This window comes from Glycine max, chromosome 3, assembly GCF_000004515.6.
Source record: "Glycine max cultivar Williams 82 chromosome 3, Glycine_max_v4.0, whole genome shotgun sequence".
NCBI classification, from domain to species: Eukaryota; Viridiplantae; Streptophyta; class Magnoliopsida; order Fabales; family Fabaceae; genus Glycine; species Glycine max.
In genome coordinates, this window is record NC_016090.4 from 31,218,153 (window position 1) to 31,236,513 (window position 18,361).

Here is an 18,361-nt window from a genome sequence, read left to right on the forward strand (position 1 = left end):
AATACAACAAGAATATGAGAAAGTTTGCTCATAGGCAAATGCAAAAAATTTAATTATCCTATTTTATGGCACTGAGAAAAATATATGTTTACAACGAGGTCTTCAATCATTAAATACTTCAAAAAATGAAGCATTTAAAACATCATGAAACTATTGTCAAAAGATTAACTGATAATGGACTCTACATTTGCGAGGACTATTGTTATTCAATACTAAGAAATAAAACAATACATTTCCTTTCCCGCTCAGATTTTCAAGGATTCCAATGCTAAGTCATTAGTTTTGCATAAAACACTGCAGGGCAGATGTTCAATGTGCTTGTTCTGTATGGACAAATTCTAAGCTGAAACAAGTAAAGGATGAAATTCGTTATAAAGCAAAATTTAATTTGGTTGAATATAATTTTTTTTACTGATTAAGCAATTACAACAGTAGTGCTCAGAAAGACAAGAAGAAAAGCAAGGCAAAACTCCTTTATTTGACTTAGTTGTCTATTTCTTTTACCATCATTTTTAATCAACGCTATAAATGTTTTTGACTTTTCAAGTAGTAGAGTAACTTGTGTTCATAAGAAGTTGGCAAACATGCAACTGTTAGTTAAAAAATGTTGACTTTGTTGTGTATATGTAGTAAATTGATTAGAGTTTTAAAAATGGTCGTGTGTATATGTATATTTACTATATTAACAGCAGAAGATCTGAAAATGGTTGTGTGTATATGCAAGAAAGCATGACAGATTTATCACTTATACCAGGACATTTTATCACAACATTTTATCATAGCATCAAATCAGCAACAGTAAACCAATGTGAAGTGGCTCTCTTACCTTTGAATAATTAACATATATTCCAGAAAAAGCAAAAATAATGTTTATATTCCAGGTAAATACTGCTAAAGAATATATGTTGGCCCAAGTAATCATAGAGCTAGCTAATATTTTCAAAAACTAATAAGTCTAAGATGAGGTATTTCGTCGATCCAAAACAAAAAATAACTATAAAATCAATCAAGTGATGGGTAAAGTTGAAGAAACATGATCAAGCATGAACTAAGTCTGACTAAGGTAGTAGATTCTGATTCTGAACACATTTCCTCAAGAACAAGTTGAAGATAAGAAGCAGAAGTATAAAAACAAAAGGTCTCGTAGGAGTGATAAGAACATAGCAAAATCTAGGGAGACAACAAAAATATATTGATAAAAAGTCACAGCCATGGAAACAGTGGCAACAAATATCTCGAAATGGAAAGGGAACTTGTGAGTGAGTGATTCAGTTTATCAGAAGAATGTTTCTTGTGTCACTTGGGGTGTCCCTTCTTCATATTCAAAGTATCTTAGCCAAAGTTCAATAGGAGACATTTTTATTTTGTTGATCAAAACTTGCATAAGCGGATTAATTAATTGGGTGCCTTTTTATATATAGACCTTTCAGCTTGGAACATTGGATCAAAACTTGCATTCATATTTCCCTAGGTCAATGCACAAAACCGGGAATTTGAAACATTGGATACACAATTTTCGACCTCATCAACACAATTTAGGCCTTGAAAGGAAAGTAACATAGATCTCACCTATCTTTATGCTAGATTTTTCCAAAAAAATGTGAAGCCACAAAATTACCCCTTCCCCCCTCACATTTTGCTGTCACAGTTGATAGTTGACAGTTGAGTCATTGCAGCTAGAGGTTGGTTTGATGAAGGCATATATGCCATGTCATTTAAGGGGGAAGAAGGATCACTGGAATGAGATCATAATCATTATGAAATCCCACAGAGGGATGTCGTGGTGTACACGTATAGCAAAGCAGGGGATTTTGACTCAATAATAGGTCTTCATGAAAGGAAATGGGCAATCTCAAACAAAAGATAAGAGGAAATAGAGGTGTTCAATGCATTTATACAGCAATCAAATAGAAAAAAAAATGAACAATTATAACGTATAAAGTTTGCTAAACTACATATCATTGTCAAATAAAAAAGCAAACTAACATAAAGACATGAACCACACAAAATTAAAAAATACCCACTGACCCGTTTGCAGCCAAGTCAAACAAGGTAGCAGTTGTTGTTCACCAACAACTGATTGATGATCTGCGTCTTCCCTGCAACAAGCATTGTTAAACATCAGCACTAAAAGAACGTTATATCAAACCCGCAACCTCTGTTCAACAATACACCAAATCACGTAAAACAAGCTTAACCTAACTAAGTAAGTAACTCACTTACCCGGTTTCTTCGAAGTGAGACCAATCTCTTTGTTGCCAACGTAAATGCGAAAGCCCCGCTGGCAGTCCTTGATTCGGAAGTTCCAGCTAGCTGGGAAGGTCCAACTCATTGGAACAAACTCGACGAAGAGTCTGCTTCAATATGGAAGAGATTCAACAAGAGGTGCTACGTGCGCGTAACTAGGGTTCAAGAAGAAGCAAGAGGTCCTGCGTGCGTGCGACTAGGGTTCAAGAAGAAGCAAGAGGTCCTGCGTGCGCGAGACTAGGGTTAGAAAAAGGAAGGTTCAGTGCGAAAGGAGAGAAGTTGGGACGAGCGAGGGTCGCTGCTGTGTTTAGTTTGTTTTCCTGAATTAAGACGGTTTTTTTATAAAACTCGTCGTAAATTTAATTATATATAACATTCTAAGGCGGTTTTTATTAACTGTCTTAGAATGTGTGTCGTAAAATGTTTTTGTTCTTACAATAATTACAAAAATGTTACTGTACCACTTTCTAAGCCGATTCCCATTACAACCGTCGAAAATTAGATGTCGTAAAATGCTATTTTTGTAGTAGTGTGCATAAAAAAGAAAAACATATAGCATACCACCACTGCTTTTGATTCTATTACCGAGTGTGCCCCATACCAATATTATTGAGTTCCTTAATTTGAAACAAGACAGGGTTAATTTTGGTACGAGGGGTTTGAATCCCCATACCACCATTTGTGCGTATATATTATACTCCATCTAACGGTGGAAATTGAGGTCGCATGTTTAACGAGGTGGGTTTCTTGTCTGCATTCATATAGGCTTAAAAAGACTGATCTATTGGTTGGGCAAATATCTCAGTTCTTCCACTTTTTCTTAGGATGGAAGACTCGTGGGAGAATTGGATTTCTTCTTTGGTAATGAGACACCAATTAAAAAAATAATTTCTTTTTATTTTTTTATTCTATGAATGTGATGATCATTGATTTTTCTACAATACATAGATAATTTTTTTTTTCTTCTTTAACTCTTTCTATTTGGTGTTTTCCCATTGTGTTGTTATAGGAAATGGGTGAAGACAACAATTCCAATGGTCAATCTCACACTAACTCACTGGATCGGGATAAGCTCCTCACTGGGATTGACCTAGAGCCACCAGATTTCTCATTTCATCAAAGTGACCACCACCACCACCACACTTATACCATGTCATATAATCATCATCATAGTAATAACAATGATTTTCCCACTACAAGCACCATGGGAAGTAGTAGCTTATCCTATGATGAAGATGCAAGCTTTGATGAGAGGCATGGCAAAATGCTCAAGTGTAATAGCTCAAACTCCATCAATATTTCTCAAGATGTTGCCAATTCACACATACCCTCCTCCTCTTCAGCACCTTCCAAATCTACCTTCATTTTGTCCTTTGAAAACTCAACTGTTGAACCTGCCCTCCATGATAGAGTACCTAATTATTATAATAATTCCCCTAATAAGCATTTTGAGGCCACATGTTCTTCCCTTTTGAGCTCAGAAATAACACTCATCAGCAGTGACCATGTCATCACTAAACCAAAAGCAAAGCAAGGGGCCAAGAAGTATAGAACCTCATCAGAGATCAAAGATCACATAATGGCTGAGAGGAAAAGGAGACAAGACCTCACTGAGAGGTTCATTGCACTTTCTGCCACCATACCCGGATTGAAGAAGGTAAGTTCTACAATTTCAAATATCATTTTGATAAGTCCTAGCTAGATTCATAATTAATCAAGCAAAATTTCGCAACTGCATTATTTTCTTAAAAGTTATTCATAAATAATACGTACACTCACGAAAAGAAACTCTTTTATTATGTTATTTAATCATAAAACAAATTATCGTATAAGATAACTATATATATATATATATATATATATATATATATATATATATATAAGGGGTTTATAATATTTTCACATCTATCTAATTGAGTTAGATTCCTTGATAGATAAACGTATGTTTAAGTGAGTGTTTAATAAATTAATTTTGAAAGTCAATTTTGAATTTTTTAAAATGAAATAATAAAATTCATAAGTATAATACAAAAATTATATAAAGTTTTTTCTCATCGGTAGGTATTTAAAGTTTTTTTAACTCGACATTAGTTTTAAATTCTGAATTAATTTCTCAAATATCAAATCAAAAATCTGATCTTAATTGTGATTTTGTACCTTAAATTATCCTAATTAAGCGTGTTTTAACTTGGTTTTGAACTACATGTTTTGCTTTGTTGAGTTGTATGGTAGTAATTATCTTAAAACTCGGGGTGAGTTTTTATTACACCTCTATTAAACATACAAAATTTTCCACAAAATTACTGTGTGGAACTGTTGCTTGATTTTAACATTTTGTATTAGCACGCAGGCAATATTGATAGGAAGAATTGGTCCCTTTGTCTATGACTTAAATATGTCATACTATTATTTTTTTATTGATAGGAATTAAACATATTAAAACACTTACATATCTGCACTAAACCTGACCAGCATAATCAAACAGTCATAGGGTTATATCTTAGAATTTAATGTGCTAATACAATCAAGTGTATCAACATATGTACATTGAAACATTTACTTTTTACGAGAGTTTTCTTAAACAAATTTAAAAGGGAGAAATGCCAGGAAGACAGGAACGTGTTTTTTAAAATTTTGTTTTTTAACTTTCGGTTAAAAATCATTTAAAAACTATAAAACTAAGAGTGAGACTCAAGATTTATAAAATTTTCTAATTTCAAACAAATTTTACATTTTAGTAATAGAATGTGTTAGAAATTTCTTACTATATTTAAAAGAATGTTTTTAATAATGGATATATATTAAGAAGATGAAAACACACAAATAAAAGTACTTATATATAACATGATGTTCAGTACACATAAATTAATCTATTTGAATGACAAAAGTGCATGTAGAGGACCCATTCCATTGTATTGTAACAAAGCTTTCAACTTTCAAGAACTTATTAAACCGAACATGATGGAAAGAGAAATTGTACAAAAGCTACCCTGCGATGAAAGCAGGGCCACCGTGGCCGAAAAAAAGCTGTCTATCTCAATTTTTAAACAAGTTTACAGCACTTTTTCCCACTTTTCAGCAAAGCTTTCTGCACACTTGTTCATCTACGCCAGTTTACTCTCTCTGTCTCTCTCTCTCTCTCACAGAATTGTTAAAATAAAATTTAAAACTATTCTTTTTCCTTCTCACTTAAGTAAGACGAAGTGTTTGTATTTCATGCTCTATTTATTATTTCTTTTCACATATTAGAAAGTACGATGATGCTCATTCCTTAGCATATAATGACTAAAAGCTTTACGTAGTTTACTATTATCCTCGTGAAACTCTGGAACCTTTTATGATTTCATTATGAGCTCTTTTTCGTTATTTTTTTTATCAGTTCACCTTTTCATTATTTAATTTATGTAAGTAGTATTATATATTATTTTTTTGGTCCATCACAATTAGTAACTCTAGTAGTTTTATGAAGTTTAACGTTGAAATAAGTAACTATGAAGGAATAGTTTTGAGAAGTTTAAACTTTAAAGGTAGAAATATAGATATATATGTGGTATTTTTTTCACATTTCAAAACACGAGTTATATACACCACGTGCTTATTATGGGCTTTATGACTTTAGTTTTTACACAGCACATAAAGTCTCCAGCATGCTATATTTTCTTTGACTTTCTATATAATTTTTATAGCTTCTAGATTCTTCTAATTATTGTCTTTGTCTATATGTAAAGTATAAACATTATTTTACAGTATCCGCGTTTTGCTTTTGGCAAGTTACTAGTATTAAACCCATGCGTCCGCATGGGTGGAGAGCAAGTGTGTATTATTTGAGTTTATTAATTTATGTATTCTTTGAATGAAAATAACTTATAAATTTTGATAGTTTTATCCTTTATAATTATAATTTAATAAATGAATAATATATTTATAAATTATATTATTATTTAATCATAAAATTATCATATATGATAAATTTATTAATTTTTATAATAAATATACTGAAAAAAAATTATTAAGTTTTATAATAATTATTTTATAAGTTATGCTGAAAATTAAGATTCATGATTGATTAATGATATAATTTTTTTTACAGAAATTAAACTTTTAAATAAAATTTCATATAAAATTTCTTATATCATGAAAAGGGATGTATCTGTTATTATATTTTAGAACAAAATTAAGCATATTTTTTATTCAATATATTTTAAAAGCGATAAAATTGATAGGATGCAAAGTGTTTGTAAGGAAAAAGAGTGTGTGAAGTGGAGAGTGCAGAGCGGTGACAAAGAGCAGGCTATAGTTATGGCCAAAGAAGAAAAAAGGAGGATCGTAAGAGAAGCAACATTCAATGCAACAATATAAAAGCTAATGTCTCATCATCATTACTCAGATATTTCCAAAAAAGCTTTAGTTAGACAAACCCATACAACATTACCATACCATCCCACCTCTCTCTTTCTCAATACGTGTTTGGTTTAGAAATACAAATAAAAAATAAAAGGTGAAAAATAATTTTTTATCAAAACTTCCATTTTACCCCATGGTAATAATATAAAATGTTTGTTTCGATCATTTAACCTGCCTATACTTTTTATATGTTCAAAATGATGATTTTGTTAGGCTACTCTTCTATATATTTATATACTTTTTTATATATTTACTACTCTTTGATATATATATATATATATATATATATATATATATATATACACTAAAAATAAATTTTTAAAAATTTGAATGACTAATAAAAACAATATTTTTTGAAGGAATTTTAAAAAATAATTAACAAATTTTAAAAAACATATTTAAGCCTTAAAAAATTAATCAGTATTACTAAAATATATTGCAAAAGAAAATATCTATATCTATATAAAATTATATAAAGGAATAGAGAGAATATGAAAAAAATAGTCTTTAATATATCCCAACGTTTTGTTTTTAAATTTTACCAAATAGTGTTGAATTAAAGCGAAAAATTTGTAATTGCTTAAAATAGTTGATTTGAGAGTTTTGTTATACGTGATAGCGTGAGAAATAATCAGAATCCAAACACAGTAAAAAAATTGGATGCAAAACAATGGTGAGTGTGAAACAATAATTTGTAATTGAGATATGTTGGGAATATGCTCAATTTAAGTTATGATAGTGAAATGAAAGGAAAAAGTGGGGTCAAAATGAAAAGCTGAAAATTTCAGCCACCCTTATTCACTCCAAATTGCAAACTTAGACCGACAAGCTACGATGCATGCAATTTGGACTTCCTACTTAGCCAACCAAGGAAGACATATGTCTAAAAATGAGGGCAAAAAGAATGAGTCTGAAATGCAAATATTATTCATCCAACAAACATATTGGGAATTAATGGTGAAAAAACTGTTTGATCCCTTGTTTGGATCATTATGATTATAATAGAAGAACAAAAGCATGGTGAGGGAATAAAGTGTTCCCCAGGAATTCATTTTTTTTGTGATCTATATTCTCTTCAAAAATGGGTAGACAATAAAAAAATGAAAGTGAAGTATCCAAAGAATTTATATGAACATCAAACTTTATCCATAGTAGATACAAATGAATTTAATGAAAAATTACATTAAATGCTAATTTCTATAATCCCTTTTCATTTCCTTTTCTTTCCCTTCCATTGTGCTGTTAAATATACATATGTCAATCAATCTACTTCCATAAGGTAAACATGCAGAACAAAGGAATGATTCTTAATATCATTACCATTATTTTATTATGTGTTGATCCGAACAAACTGTTGAAGACTCTTCGGATCAGCCAAAAATGGCTACTACCAGTTGCAAATAAAAAATCTAGGAAAAAATCCTTCAATTTGAAATTTTAACTTCTGCTCACATAACATTTAGATAATTCTTTTACTTAAAGCAACCAAGACATCATGTCTGGGTTCATGCAAAATGTCCTGAAACATGACAATAACCAATTTCTATCTATTGATATAGCTTGTTAACAGTACATCAGTTGGATCCACTGGTCAATGAAAAGAACTAAAAACAAAAGCTGATATCAATTAACTATACCTCTCAATTGGTTCTTCAAGGATGAACTTGTCACCAAAATGTACGACCTGCTTACAATACATCATTCATGCATATGTTATCCTTGCATATAAACTATATGCTATCGTTGTATATGAACTTATTTATAATGACATTGAACAAAGAATGCAAGAAACATCACTGAAAGCTCAATTATTTATGTACAAATCTTCAAGCATTCTGCTATAGGTTATCTTCGGTTAAAAGTATTAAGTATGTCTAACCTCAGAATCCTTCTAGAGAGGTATTAGAGCAGTGACTTTGGGTTAGGACATTCTCGTGGTTCAGAGTGCAAACATCATGAGGGTAGACACACTAATTTAGTCCCATCATCATTTATAAGCTCTCCTTCTAAGCAAGAGTTTGATAGCATCTGAAGGTTCTTGTCTCTAATCAGTTCAATGGCCTGATGAAGGGAAGTGTATGTTTTGAAAGTGACTATTTTGGGTAATTTTTTTATAGGTACTTCTTACTTGATTTTAGGTAGAACAATCAGAAAAAGAAATTGATCAAAAGGAAGAACTCAATTAGGCTAAGATAGACAACATTATAGGAAAGAAACTTACATGGCTTGGAGGAATATGATTGCCACTGAGGAGGTCAAGCAAAAGGGTTGCAAAGCTATAAGTCACTCTATGGAGTAACTCTGCCTGCATGTCCAGGGAAAAGGATGGCAGATGCTACAATCATATACTTATAAATATGGTATGAGATTATACGATATAAAATAAGTAACATAATTAAGCCATCACCTAATTTTTTTATTTTTTATTTTTTGCATTTGGGAGAGATGGGAATTATATTATCCACTCCAATCACATTAAGTTTGAAATGGCAGAACAAATTATATGAACCTGTCTATAATAATAAGATAAATTATGGAAATGCCACTAATAGCTCCACCCAACATCAATGTGAAGATAAATCTACCAGAACATGATTTGCACAATCCTCGTAGGCTGCCAGAATTTGTACAAATCGTCGAGACACAGTGGAATCATTCATTGACTCAGCTAGGTCCTGGTGAGTCTCTTTGGCCAATTTGCGAAATGACGCTTTAATCTCGTCAAAGGAGCTGGTCTTGGACACTCCTAATATATGTTTAATAGATAGCTCATACGCGTTCTCTAAGGGAAAATCTGTCCAAGCAAATTCATGTTATTTGCAACACTGACACAAAGATGCAACAAAATAAGGCATTGGAATGGTGGCAATTGGTATAATTGATATTAAAAATTCTGGTTCTGGCCTCCGTTTATTGATTTCAGCTACTGAGCTATATCCTACAGCAACGACGACAAGATAAACCATGGCTACCTAACTCATCCTCAAAGATGAAAAAAGATGTTAAATACTGAAACCCATCCTTAAACCCTAACCAAAATTTAAAAAAAAAATAGAATGAAGATGAGAAGAGAACCGTATCAAAAACAGAAAATACAACACCAACCGAGAGAGGATTGATTCACTCGTTCACAGGCCCCCTCAAAATCCTGAGCTAAACCTAACAGAACAAATCTATCAAAACCAAACCAATTGAGAAAAAGAAATACCTTGGACAAAGCGGGTCTGGACTCAATGTTGTTCCCTTTGCTCAGAATATAAACAAAGAAAAGAATTATTGCACAACACAATGCCCACCACAATGCATCTGGAACCCTCTTACGCTTTAGAAGACATATCATGTATCGATGATGTAAAGAAGAGATGGAGAGAAAAAAATGTCGATGAAGAAGCTCGGGTCGATGAAGAACGAAGACGTAGAGAATAGATGAAAAGAATGATGAGTTGAAGAAGCTAAACTGAAGAAGCTCGGGTCGATGAAGCTCGGGTGAAGATGAGTGTGAATATGCTTCAAATTTTCACAATACCCATTTTATCCCTGTTCATACCAAATGTTAGCAACTTAGGATGTCTAATTTGGACTTTTCATATGTCTACTCTTTTCATAAATGTTTAATAGATTTCACAAAGTTACATCAAATACGTACAGGTAAAAGTTGCACAAAGTTACAAATCGTAACTTCTAATTGCCACAACTAGACTAGACATGCATCTTATATTTATATATATTTTTAAAAAATGCATCATAAATCAAGCAATGCATTAGTCAATTAAAACGTACGTAATTTTGTTTGGATCAGTGTTTAGCCTAAGTTTTGTAATTACACACTTTTGATATAAACTTTATTATATATAACAAGTTTGCATATAACACATATGAGTATTACGTTACATAACTTCATAAATATGAATATATATAGACAGACAAGGCCTATATACTTCAAGAAGCTATCACATATATGAAACAACTTCAGGAGAGAGTGAAAGTGCTAGAGAATGAGAACAAGAGGAAAACAACATATTCAAAAATATTCATCAAGAAATCACAAGTGTGCTCAAGAGAAGAAGCCACATCATCATGTGAAACAAACTCTAATTATAGATCCACGCCACCACCACTACCTCAAGTTGAAGCAAGAATGTTGGAAAAGGAAGTTCTCATTGGAATCCACTGCCAGAAACAAAAGGATATTGTGCTCAAAATCATGGCCTTGCTTCAAAATCTCCATCTCTCTCTTGCTAGTAGTAGTGTATTGCCATTTGGGACTTCTACAGTAAAAGTTACAATCATTGCCCAGGTAATTAAACAATGATAGTATTTCATTTTTTTCCTGACAATCAACATTTGATAAAAGAAAAATTGTTGGTAATATTTTTTTATATCCTTTTTATTATTAATTGAAATTTATTAAAAATAATATTAGGTGATTTGATTTCTCTGCGGGCAAGACTCTCTCTATCCTCTATATCTTAGTTTCTCTATTTTTTTTCTTCATTTTTTTTATCTTCTACCTTCCTCTATCTTTCCATTCACTTTGTGCTTCTCCTTTTGATTTTCTTAGCTAAAGAGGATGGAAGATAGAAGCGAGAATCTATTTTGAAAGATTTGTTGAATCCGTATCTTAGTATTTAATAAGCCTCACTCATGATTTTATAAATTTTAATTAACAATAAAGTACTTAAACATGCATATAGGATAATGGATAATGCAGAATTTTTTATCTCTCTTTATATAAATATTCGGACTTACATATCTTTTTCTAAAGAAAGATAGACATAATTTCTTTTATATTAACTTCATAATATATGATTCGTAAATTTTTTATCACTCACCATAAACAATTGCATATTATATAAAAAGTTTAAGTGACATTCTAATATGAGAATATCTATATATATTCTCCATACATACAGTGCATAACAATTTGATATTCTAAATTACTTTATCTATCTTGCAGATGGGCGACAAATACGGTATGACAGTGAATGATCTAGTAAAAAGACTGAGGCAAGATCTCTTGAAGTCACATGACATTCAAGAGTCACATTCCAAAGAGTGCCAAATATGATATGCAATTGTTTATGGAGAGTGAGGTTTGCAGAAATTTTAGTTTTGCCCTTCTTAAATTTCAATAAGAAAAAAATGATGAGGATTTGTTTGTAATGAAATTGAACCTCATAATGTATTAAAAATATGCACAGCACTTATCAATTACGAGGAAAATTAGTGTTTTGTAGATGAACTTAAATTGAAAGAGAGTGAAAATGGCTATTTTTAAAGAACATTGCGAACACCTTGTTCAATTCTACCACATATTAGAAAATACTATAAATAGGATTTTTAAAAATAACTATGAAGTTAATAATTTAATTATTTATTCATTATTAGTTAGATGTCAATATAAAAAATATTTATAATGTCATTACATTTTAACTAAATTTAAATTGTTATTACATTTATTTACCATAATTTTAGTATTTCTATCTCAAGTGCCTTCAAGATTAATGGTTGGCTTTCGAAAAATAGAACCAAATAATTTTATCAGTTAAAAATACGAGGCAGTTTGGACGTTTGTTAAGTGACCTGTGAAGAAAATATGAGTACAAATGGAATCTTGCTGCAATGGAGAGGGAAAGGCTTAATGTTTTGTAAAGGGTTAAAATTTAGTAGTCTTAGGACCCACTACAATTGGAGCCTTAATTTGCGAACAATGAAGGTTTTTGTAAGCAGGAATGAAGGGCAGTCTTATGCTATTGGCTAGGAGTCTCTTTCATATTTAGACTATATCCGATAAAATTAATTAAAAAATTAGTTGATAATTGAAAGCTAAAAAATTAGTGTATTAAATTATAATTATTTGACAAAATTAATTGTTAAAAAAATAATAAAATCATGATTTATTTAAAAAAGATAATCATGAAATTAGATAAATATATTGAAGATCAAAATGAAAGAAACATAAAGTTAGAAAATAGAAACTTGCATTTTAAAAAGTAGTGTTTCAAAAAATGAAACTACTAAAAAACTTAGAAAACTAAATGAAAGCATTCACTTATTAAATTATAGATATTCGATGAAATTAGTTATTAAAATTATTAAAAAGAGTAAAATACCTGAAAAAAGTAAAACCATAATTTATTTAAAAAGAATAAACAGGAAATTTGATAAATATATTAAAGATAAAAAAGTAAAAAATATAAAATATTTTAGAAATGTCTCATAGAGAAACCAAAAAAAAAAAAGAAATTTTAAATTAAAGGGATTTAAAAGGATAAAATCTTTAGGTAGCACTTTTGAGTCTTTGTTTCCTATTTTCATTTCCTGAAAACAATTTTCAATTTCAATTTTTTTATATTTAGAGAATATGTTTAGTTAAGATTTTTATTTTCTAATTTCAAAATATGAAAAATTGGTTTAGGCATTTCAACAAACACCTTATCAGCAACAAAAACCTTTTTAACCCTAGCACACAAGACTGTGCCGTCGAACCACCCATGTTCGCCAGCGTTGCACCTCACCACCAACAAGTAGTTGAGGACGCCACGAAACCTACCCAAAAGGGAACAAAATCGTTGAAGCCCCAAACATAACCACTAACTAGACTAATTTAGGTTGCAATTGGGTTTTGGTGTGATAGGTGGCAGTGCATGACGTTTTGATAGTGGAGGTTGGGTTGCTGACGTTTGGGCTTATGATTGTGGAGGACAGGGCGGTGCAATCGGTTTGGATTATGGTTTGGTGTTTGGAGGTGTGGGTGGTGGCCATTTGAGGCATTGATGATGGAGTTTGGAAGTAGGTGGTGGTGCGTTGTGGACTAGTGGTGGTTTCGAGAGATAAAGGTTGAAGGAGAAGAAGGTAGGGGAAGGGTGGGTCCAGAGCATCGGAGACGAGGCTGCTAACGAAGTTGGTAATAATTACGACTCATGCCATCACGTTTTCCTTTTAGAGAAAACATTGAAAACAACAAATCCTTGTTTTCAGTTTTCAGCCTTTTCTTCAGAATGTTTTCACTGAAAATGTTTTCAAAATTTAAAAGAAACACATTTTCAAATGTATTTTCTGTTTTTACTGAAAATGAAAACAGAAAAATGGACAAACCAAACATCCCCTTAGGAAATAATGAACATTTTTAAAATATGAGGGACGAAGGTTGGACCAAATCATTTAGTTGTGATCATTAGTGGTATCATTTGCATAGGCTTCACGGGGAAGTTGTTTAGTATTGTTGAAAATCAAAAAATAATATTTAAATTCTATTAATAATTGTGGTTTATAGACATAATCTTTGATTTAGAGGAAAAAAACATCAATATCTATTTATGAACGATTAATCTAATCAACATATATATACATGCATCTATATTCAAACACATGGTTTTTACTAAACTATTCCTTTGTTTTCTCCAATTTAAACATTATTTCCAGAGCCTGATAAAGATATCACAAAAATTGTGTCTCATTGGGGATTCATTGTCCCTAGTGGACCCTTCTACTCATCACACTCTTTTTGGTGATCTTTTTTAGTTTTTCGGTGATATTATGACAACCATTGTTAGCTACCTTCACAAATCCAATGACCACCAAATCTAGTGCACCTTGAGTCGATTTACCCAGATTTGGCCACTACAACTTCATTAGAGTTCCCACACATTTCTTTGTGCATTCTTTTGACACACCAAACAACCTAAGTTCCCAGCAATTGGCAGCGCGTTCGACCACCTTTCTTAGTGTCGTTTCCGGTGACATACTCGTTGGACTGAGGTGCACAAAGCCTAGTCGATGTTAAGCCATTTCGAGACTATATTGTTTTTTCCTAACCTTTGTTGGGTTCATATTTTTTTGTCAATATTTGCCTTCATTTTCTTGTTTGGCAATAGTTTCCATTACCCTATCTTTGTTCTGGAAGCACTGACCCATCTTTGTCCTAGATGTCATGGCCTTTGTCTTTGTCTCAAATGCACTGGCCTTGTCTGTGTACTAGCACACTAGGCTTGATTATGTCCCACATAACTAGAAAAAGTAGATTTAACATCGTCACTTTAACATCGATTTTCACAAAAACCAATGTTAAGGTAAACGCGGTGACATCATTGTAATTAATGTGTAGTGGTTTACATCGGTTTTCTGAGAAATCAATTGTTGAAAAACTGATGTTAACATTAAATAGGTAACATCGGTTTTTCAATAACCGATGTTAACGTTAGTTAATTAACATTGATTTTTCAGAAAACCGATGTTAATGTAAGATAGGTTAACATCGGTTTCTTCTAGAAAACTAATGTTAAAGTTAACATCATTTAGTTAACATCAATTTTGTATTGATAATTGATGTTGGACTTACATTTTAAAATATCAGAACGCGAGCCCTATTTTTCTCACGCTCTGTTCTTCTCTATTGAAGGTTCTTCTTCACGACTGTTTGTCTTTGCAACCTAATCGAGCGTCACACTGCTTAACATCTAGGTACGTTTTGCAACTCTTTCTTCTCTTTACCATATTGTATTGAGTACCATGGGTGAGTTTGGGGAACTTAGGCTCACTGCAATTATTTTTCAATATTTCTGCTGCAAGGGTTTAGTTTATGAAACTCGTGGTCACTGCAAGGTCCGTTTGGGGTGCTCACTTTACAGTTCGTTTAGACAGCTCTCTGGGTCTCACAGCAAGGTAATTCACAGTTTCCTTTGCATGCTTCATGAGTAGCTAGGAAGGTGTTCTGCATTTTCTTTTATTATTGTGTGTTCCCGCCAAGGCCCAACAATGAGTGAATGTCAACATTCATGTTTGCAAGGTATTGTGCGTGGTTGACAGGTCTGGGACTAGGAGAGTTCCAATGGGTTTGCACAGTGTTGACAATGGTGATGTTAAACACTATGTGTCTCTTTAGGCAGAAACACCTAGAATTATCAAGTCCTGAATAAGACTAGGACATCACCCACCCATCATATTCATGTCATTTGATTCCTTTCCTTTTTCTTTTTCCCAGCAAAATATACATTTAAAGTTAGACATATGTAACAAGGCTCCTACTCTGAGTTAACCAAGACATTGATGGTTGATATGTCTCTATGCATTATTGGAGGGGTGCGGTCTTGATGAAGATATGAAAGAGCATGTGCAATGCTTGAGGTTGTGACTGAGGTCGAATGTTGGTTAGCCATGCATGGCTTGACAAGGGTTTAAGGGAACCAAATAGAGTGTGGGATATGTCAAGCTTTTGTAATTTTGTGAGATTTGTAAGGTAAATGAGCAAGGTTGCATTGATTTTGTTGTGAGATAAATCTAAGACAGTAAGATTTTTCAAGGACACCAATTCACGGGGAATGGAACCTTGAACGATGTTGCTAGATATGACTAGGCTCTATAATAGGATAAGATTTCCTAGTGAAGGAGGTATGGCACCATCAAGGTAATTTCTAGACAAATTGAGATGAGTGAGTTTGGGAAGATTACCAATTTTAGTTGGGATTTTCCCTCTTAGTCCACTTCCTGAGACCTCTAGCCATTCTAAATTCTTGAAAGCAGAGAGGTTTAGTGTTGCAAATTAAATCCCTTGTGTAGAATTCGAGTACGTGATTCTAGTTATGCTTCTAGCATCATTGCAAAATATACCATCCCACAGATATTGTGGGTATTTGATTGCCCTTGAATACCCTTTACAATAGCTCCACACTTGCAGTACATGCCAATAATTGTTGTGAGAACAATGACATTCAACTCAAAATGACCCCTTTTTACATAATCATGAACCCATTCCCCATGTTGAAGTGCTCCTAAATGAGTACAAGCACTTAACAGACTCACCATTGTAAATTCACTAGGCTGAACCCTTTGTCTCTGCATCTTGTGGAAAAGCTCCAATGCCTCTATGAGCCTCTTATTCTTAACATATCCATTAATCATAGGTTTTAAACTAATTGTGAGTAAAGCAGTTCTGGACATAGTTGATAAAAGGCTTTAAATACACTATGACTAATTGGCCTAAGCTTTTTTTTTTTTTTTTTTTTTCAGGTTATCATTTACTATTTCTAATTGGCGTTGTGGTGGAAGCTCTTTGATTATAGCAACTCCAAGTACGTACATACGGACTAGTGACCATATATATATATATATATATATATATATATATATATATATATATATATATATATATATATATATATATATATTATCACATGCTACTCTTTTGACTTTTGTCTCAGTATTTATATACACATATACTAGTAGCATACTTATATAGATACATGTATATGTGCTGAAGACTAATGAACCCTGATTATAGCAATTCCCTGGTGTTAGATTTAAAAATAATTGATTGAAGTCTGGACCAATTTCCTTTAAAGTAAATCACATAATCAATGTGAAATGGATACAATAGCTAGTTACCTAGTTCTTCTCTATTATATAGGCATGAAGATGATAAATATATATATATATATATATATATATATATATTGTAGCTTTTCCATCCATGTAGTTAACCATTTTGTCTTTTGCGATCAATTGAAATGCTTTAGATCACTGTAAGCACAGTGATGGCTTTGAATTCAGTCTCTGATGCTCTCAGTTATCCCCTTTATTTTCTGAGTAACTAGGATTTTTAAAGGTGGAAAAATGGGAAAATTGACGTGGACTTTACTTGCCATGAGGTCTTCACAGTTTTGTTCCTAAATAGTCAAGTAAAGCAATTTTTAAATATGATAATCCGAAAACCCTGCAAATTTGGGAATTTATTATGCCCCAATAGGGATGAGCAGAAGAAGAACAAAGTGAATCTTTTTTATGAAAGAGCGACTGCATGTTATGGCCCTAATGTATTTCTTAATAGTTAATAAACATAGCAGGTTAAATAACTAACTAGTTAATGTTAGAATCAAATTAAACTAAATGACACTAGATTCAAAATATGGGATGCCATTAAAACCCATGGAATGCCATCTTTTACAGTCTTTGACTGCCAGATAAGATGTCACTATTGGTCTCTCCAAAATAAATTGTGAATTGTCATCATTAGAATGCAAGCATGTTCCTCCTCAATTGGCTTATACTATAGGCACAATTGATTGATCACACACTTTCTCTGCATCCTTAATAGACCCCTTCTTGCAGTGCTCTAAAATCATCAAGCTTCTGTCAACAGCTCTAGGGAACAAGTTCTTCTAGGTACAAGCCTAATAGATTCTATTAGTAATTTATACGTTACTGCAATAAACTTATATATTTTGATAAGTTATGATTGGAGTACTCTATGAGTGAATATGGACGCTATAGTTTTTGTATGCACATGATTTTATTGTTCTAACAATCCAGTAAGTGATGATCCATTGCTTGAGTGGTTATATTTGTTTGTTTAATAATTTTTATGGATATTGAATTTGATCAATCTAATGAATAATTGATAGAAAATTTATTAAATGAATAATAATTTTGCATACAATTTAAAAGTAATTATTGATAGTAATTCGTAAGGCTAAGAGTAAAACTAACTAATAGTAGGCTTGTTGAAGTAAGCCAAAAGAATCATCTTTCGTAGGTCCTCCAACCACAGCCCCTATTAGGACGTTAGGATTGGGATTTTGTGATTTGAAATATTGGTCTCCTCATGACATTGGATATGTTGTGGGTGCATATCCACAGATAGTAAAGTTGAACCTTGATGGTGTATCTTTTCAGGGTACTTGGCTCTATACCCTACCATGTATGACATTCCTAG

At 32.1% G+C, this 18,361-nt stretch overlaps 1 protein-coding gene across 2 annotated transcripts; it reads left to right on the forward strand.

The window, feature by feature from the left end:
* Positions 1-2,951: 2,951 nt before the first annotated feature.
* Positions 2,952-11,914, forward strand: LOC100808919 (transcription factor bHLH18). 2 transcript variants are annotated; one of them, XM_003520348.5, is made up of 4 exons: positions 2,952-3,108; positions 3,257-3,904; positions 10,571-10,948; positions 11,609-11,914. In XM_003520348.5, exons 1-4 carry the CDS (start codon positions 3,073-3,075, stop codon positions 11,717-11,719), a joined length of 1,173 nt encoding a protein of 390 aa, XP_003520396.2. In that variant the 5' UTR covers positions 2,952-3,072; the 3' UTR covers positions 11,720-11,914. The 2 variants fall into 2 exon arrangements, with proteins under 2 accessions (XP_003520396.2, XP_006576686.1); XM_006576623.4 differs by having other exon boundaries at positions 10,625-10,948.
* Positions 11,915-18,361: the final 6,447 nt, after the last annotated feature.

Coding starts and splice junctions, on each gene's coding strand:
- LOC100808919 (XM_003520348.5), top strand. CDS start 3,073: ATGGAAGACTCGTGGGAGAATTGGATTTCTTCTTTG. Junction 3,109..3,256: donor AGAATTGGATTTCTTCTTTG/GTAATGAGACAC, acceptor GTGTTGTTATAG/GAAATGGGTGAAGACAACAA. Junction 10,949..11,608: donor AAGTTACAATCATTGCCCAG/GTAATTAAACAA, acceptor TCTATCTTGCAG/ATGGGCGACAAATACGGTAT.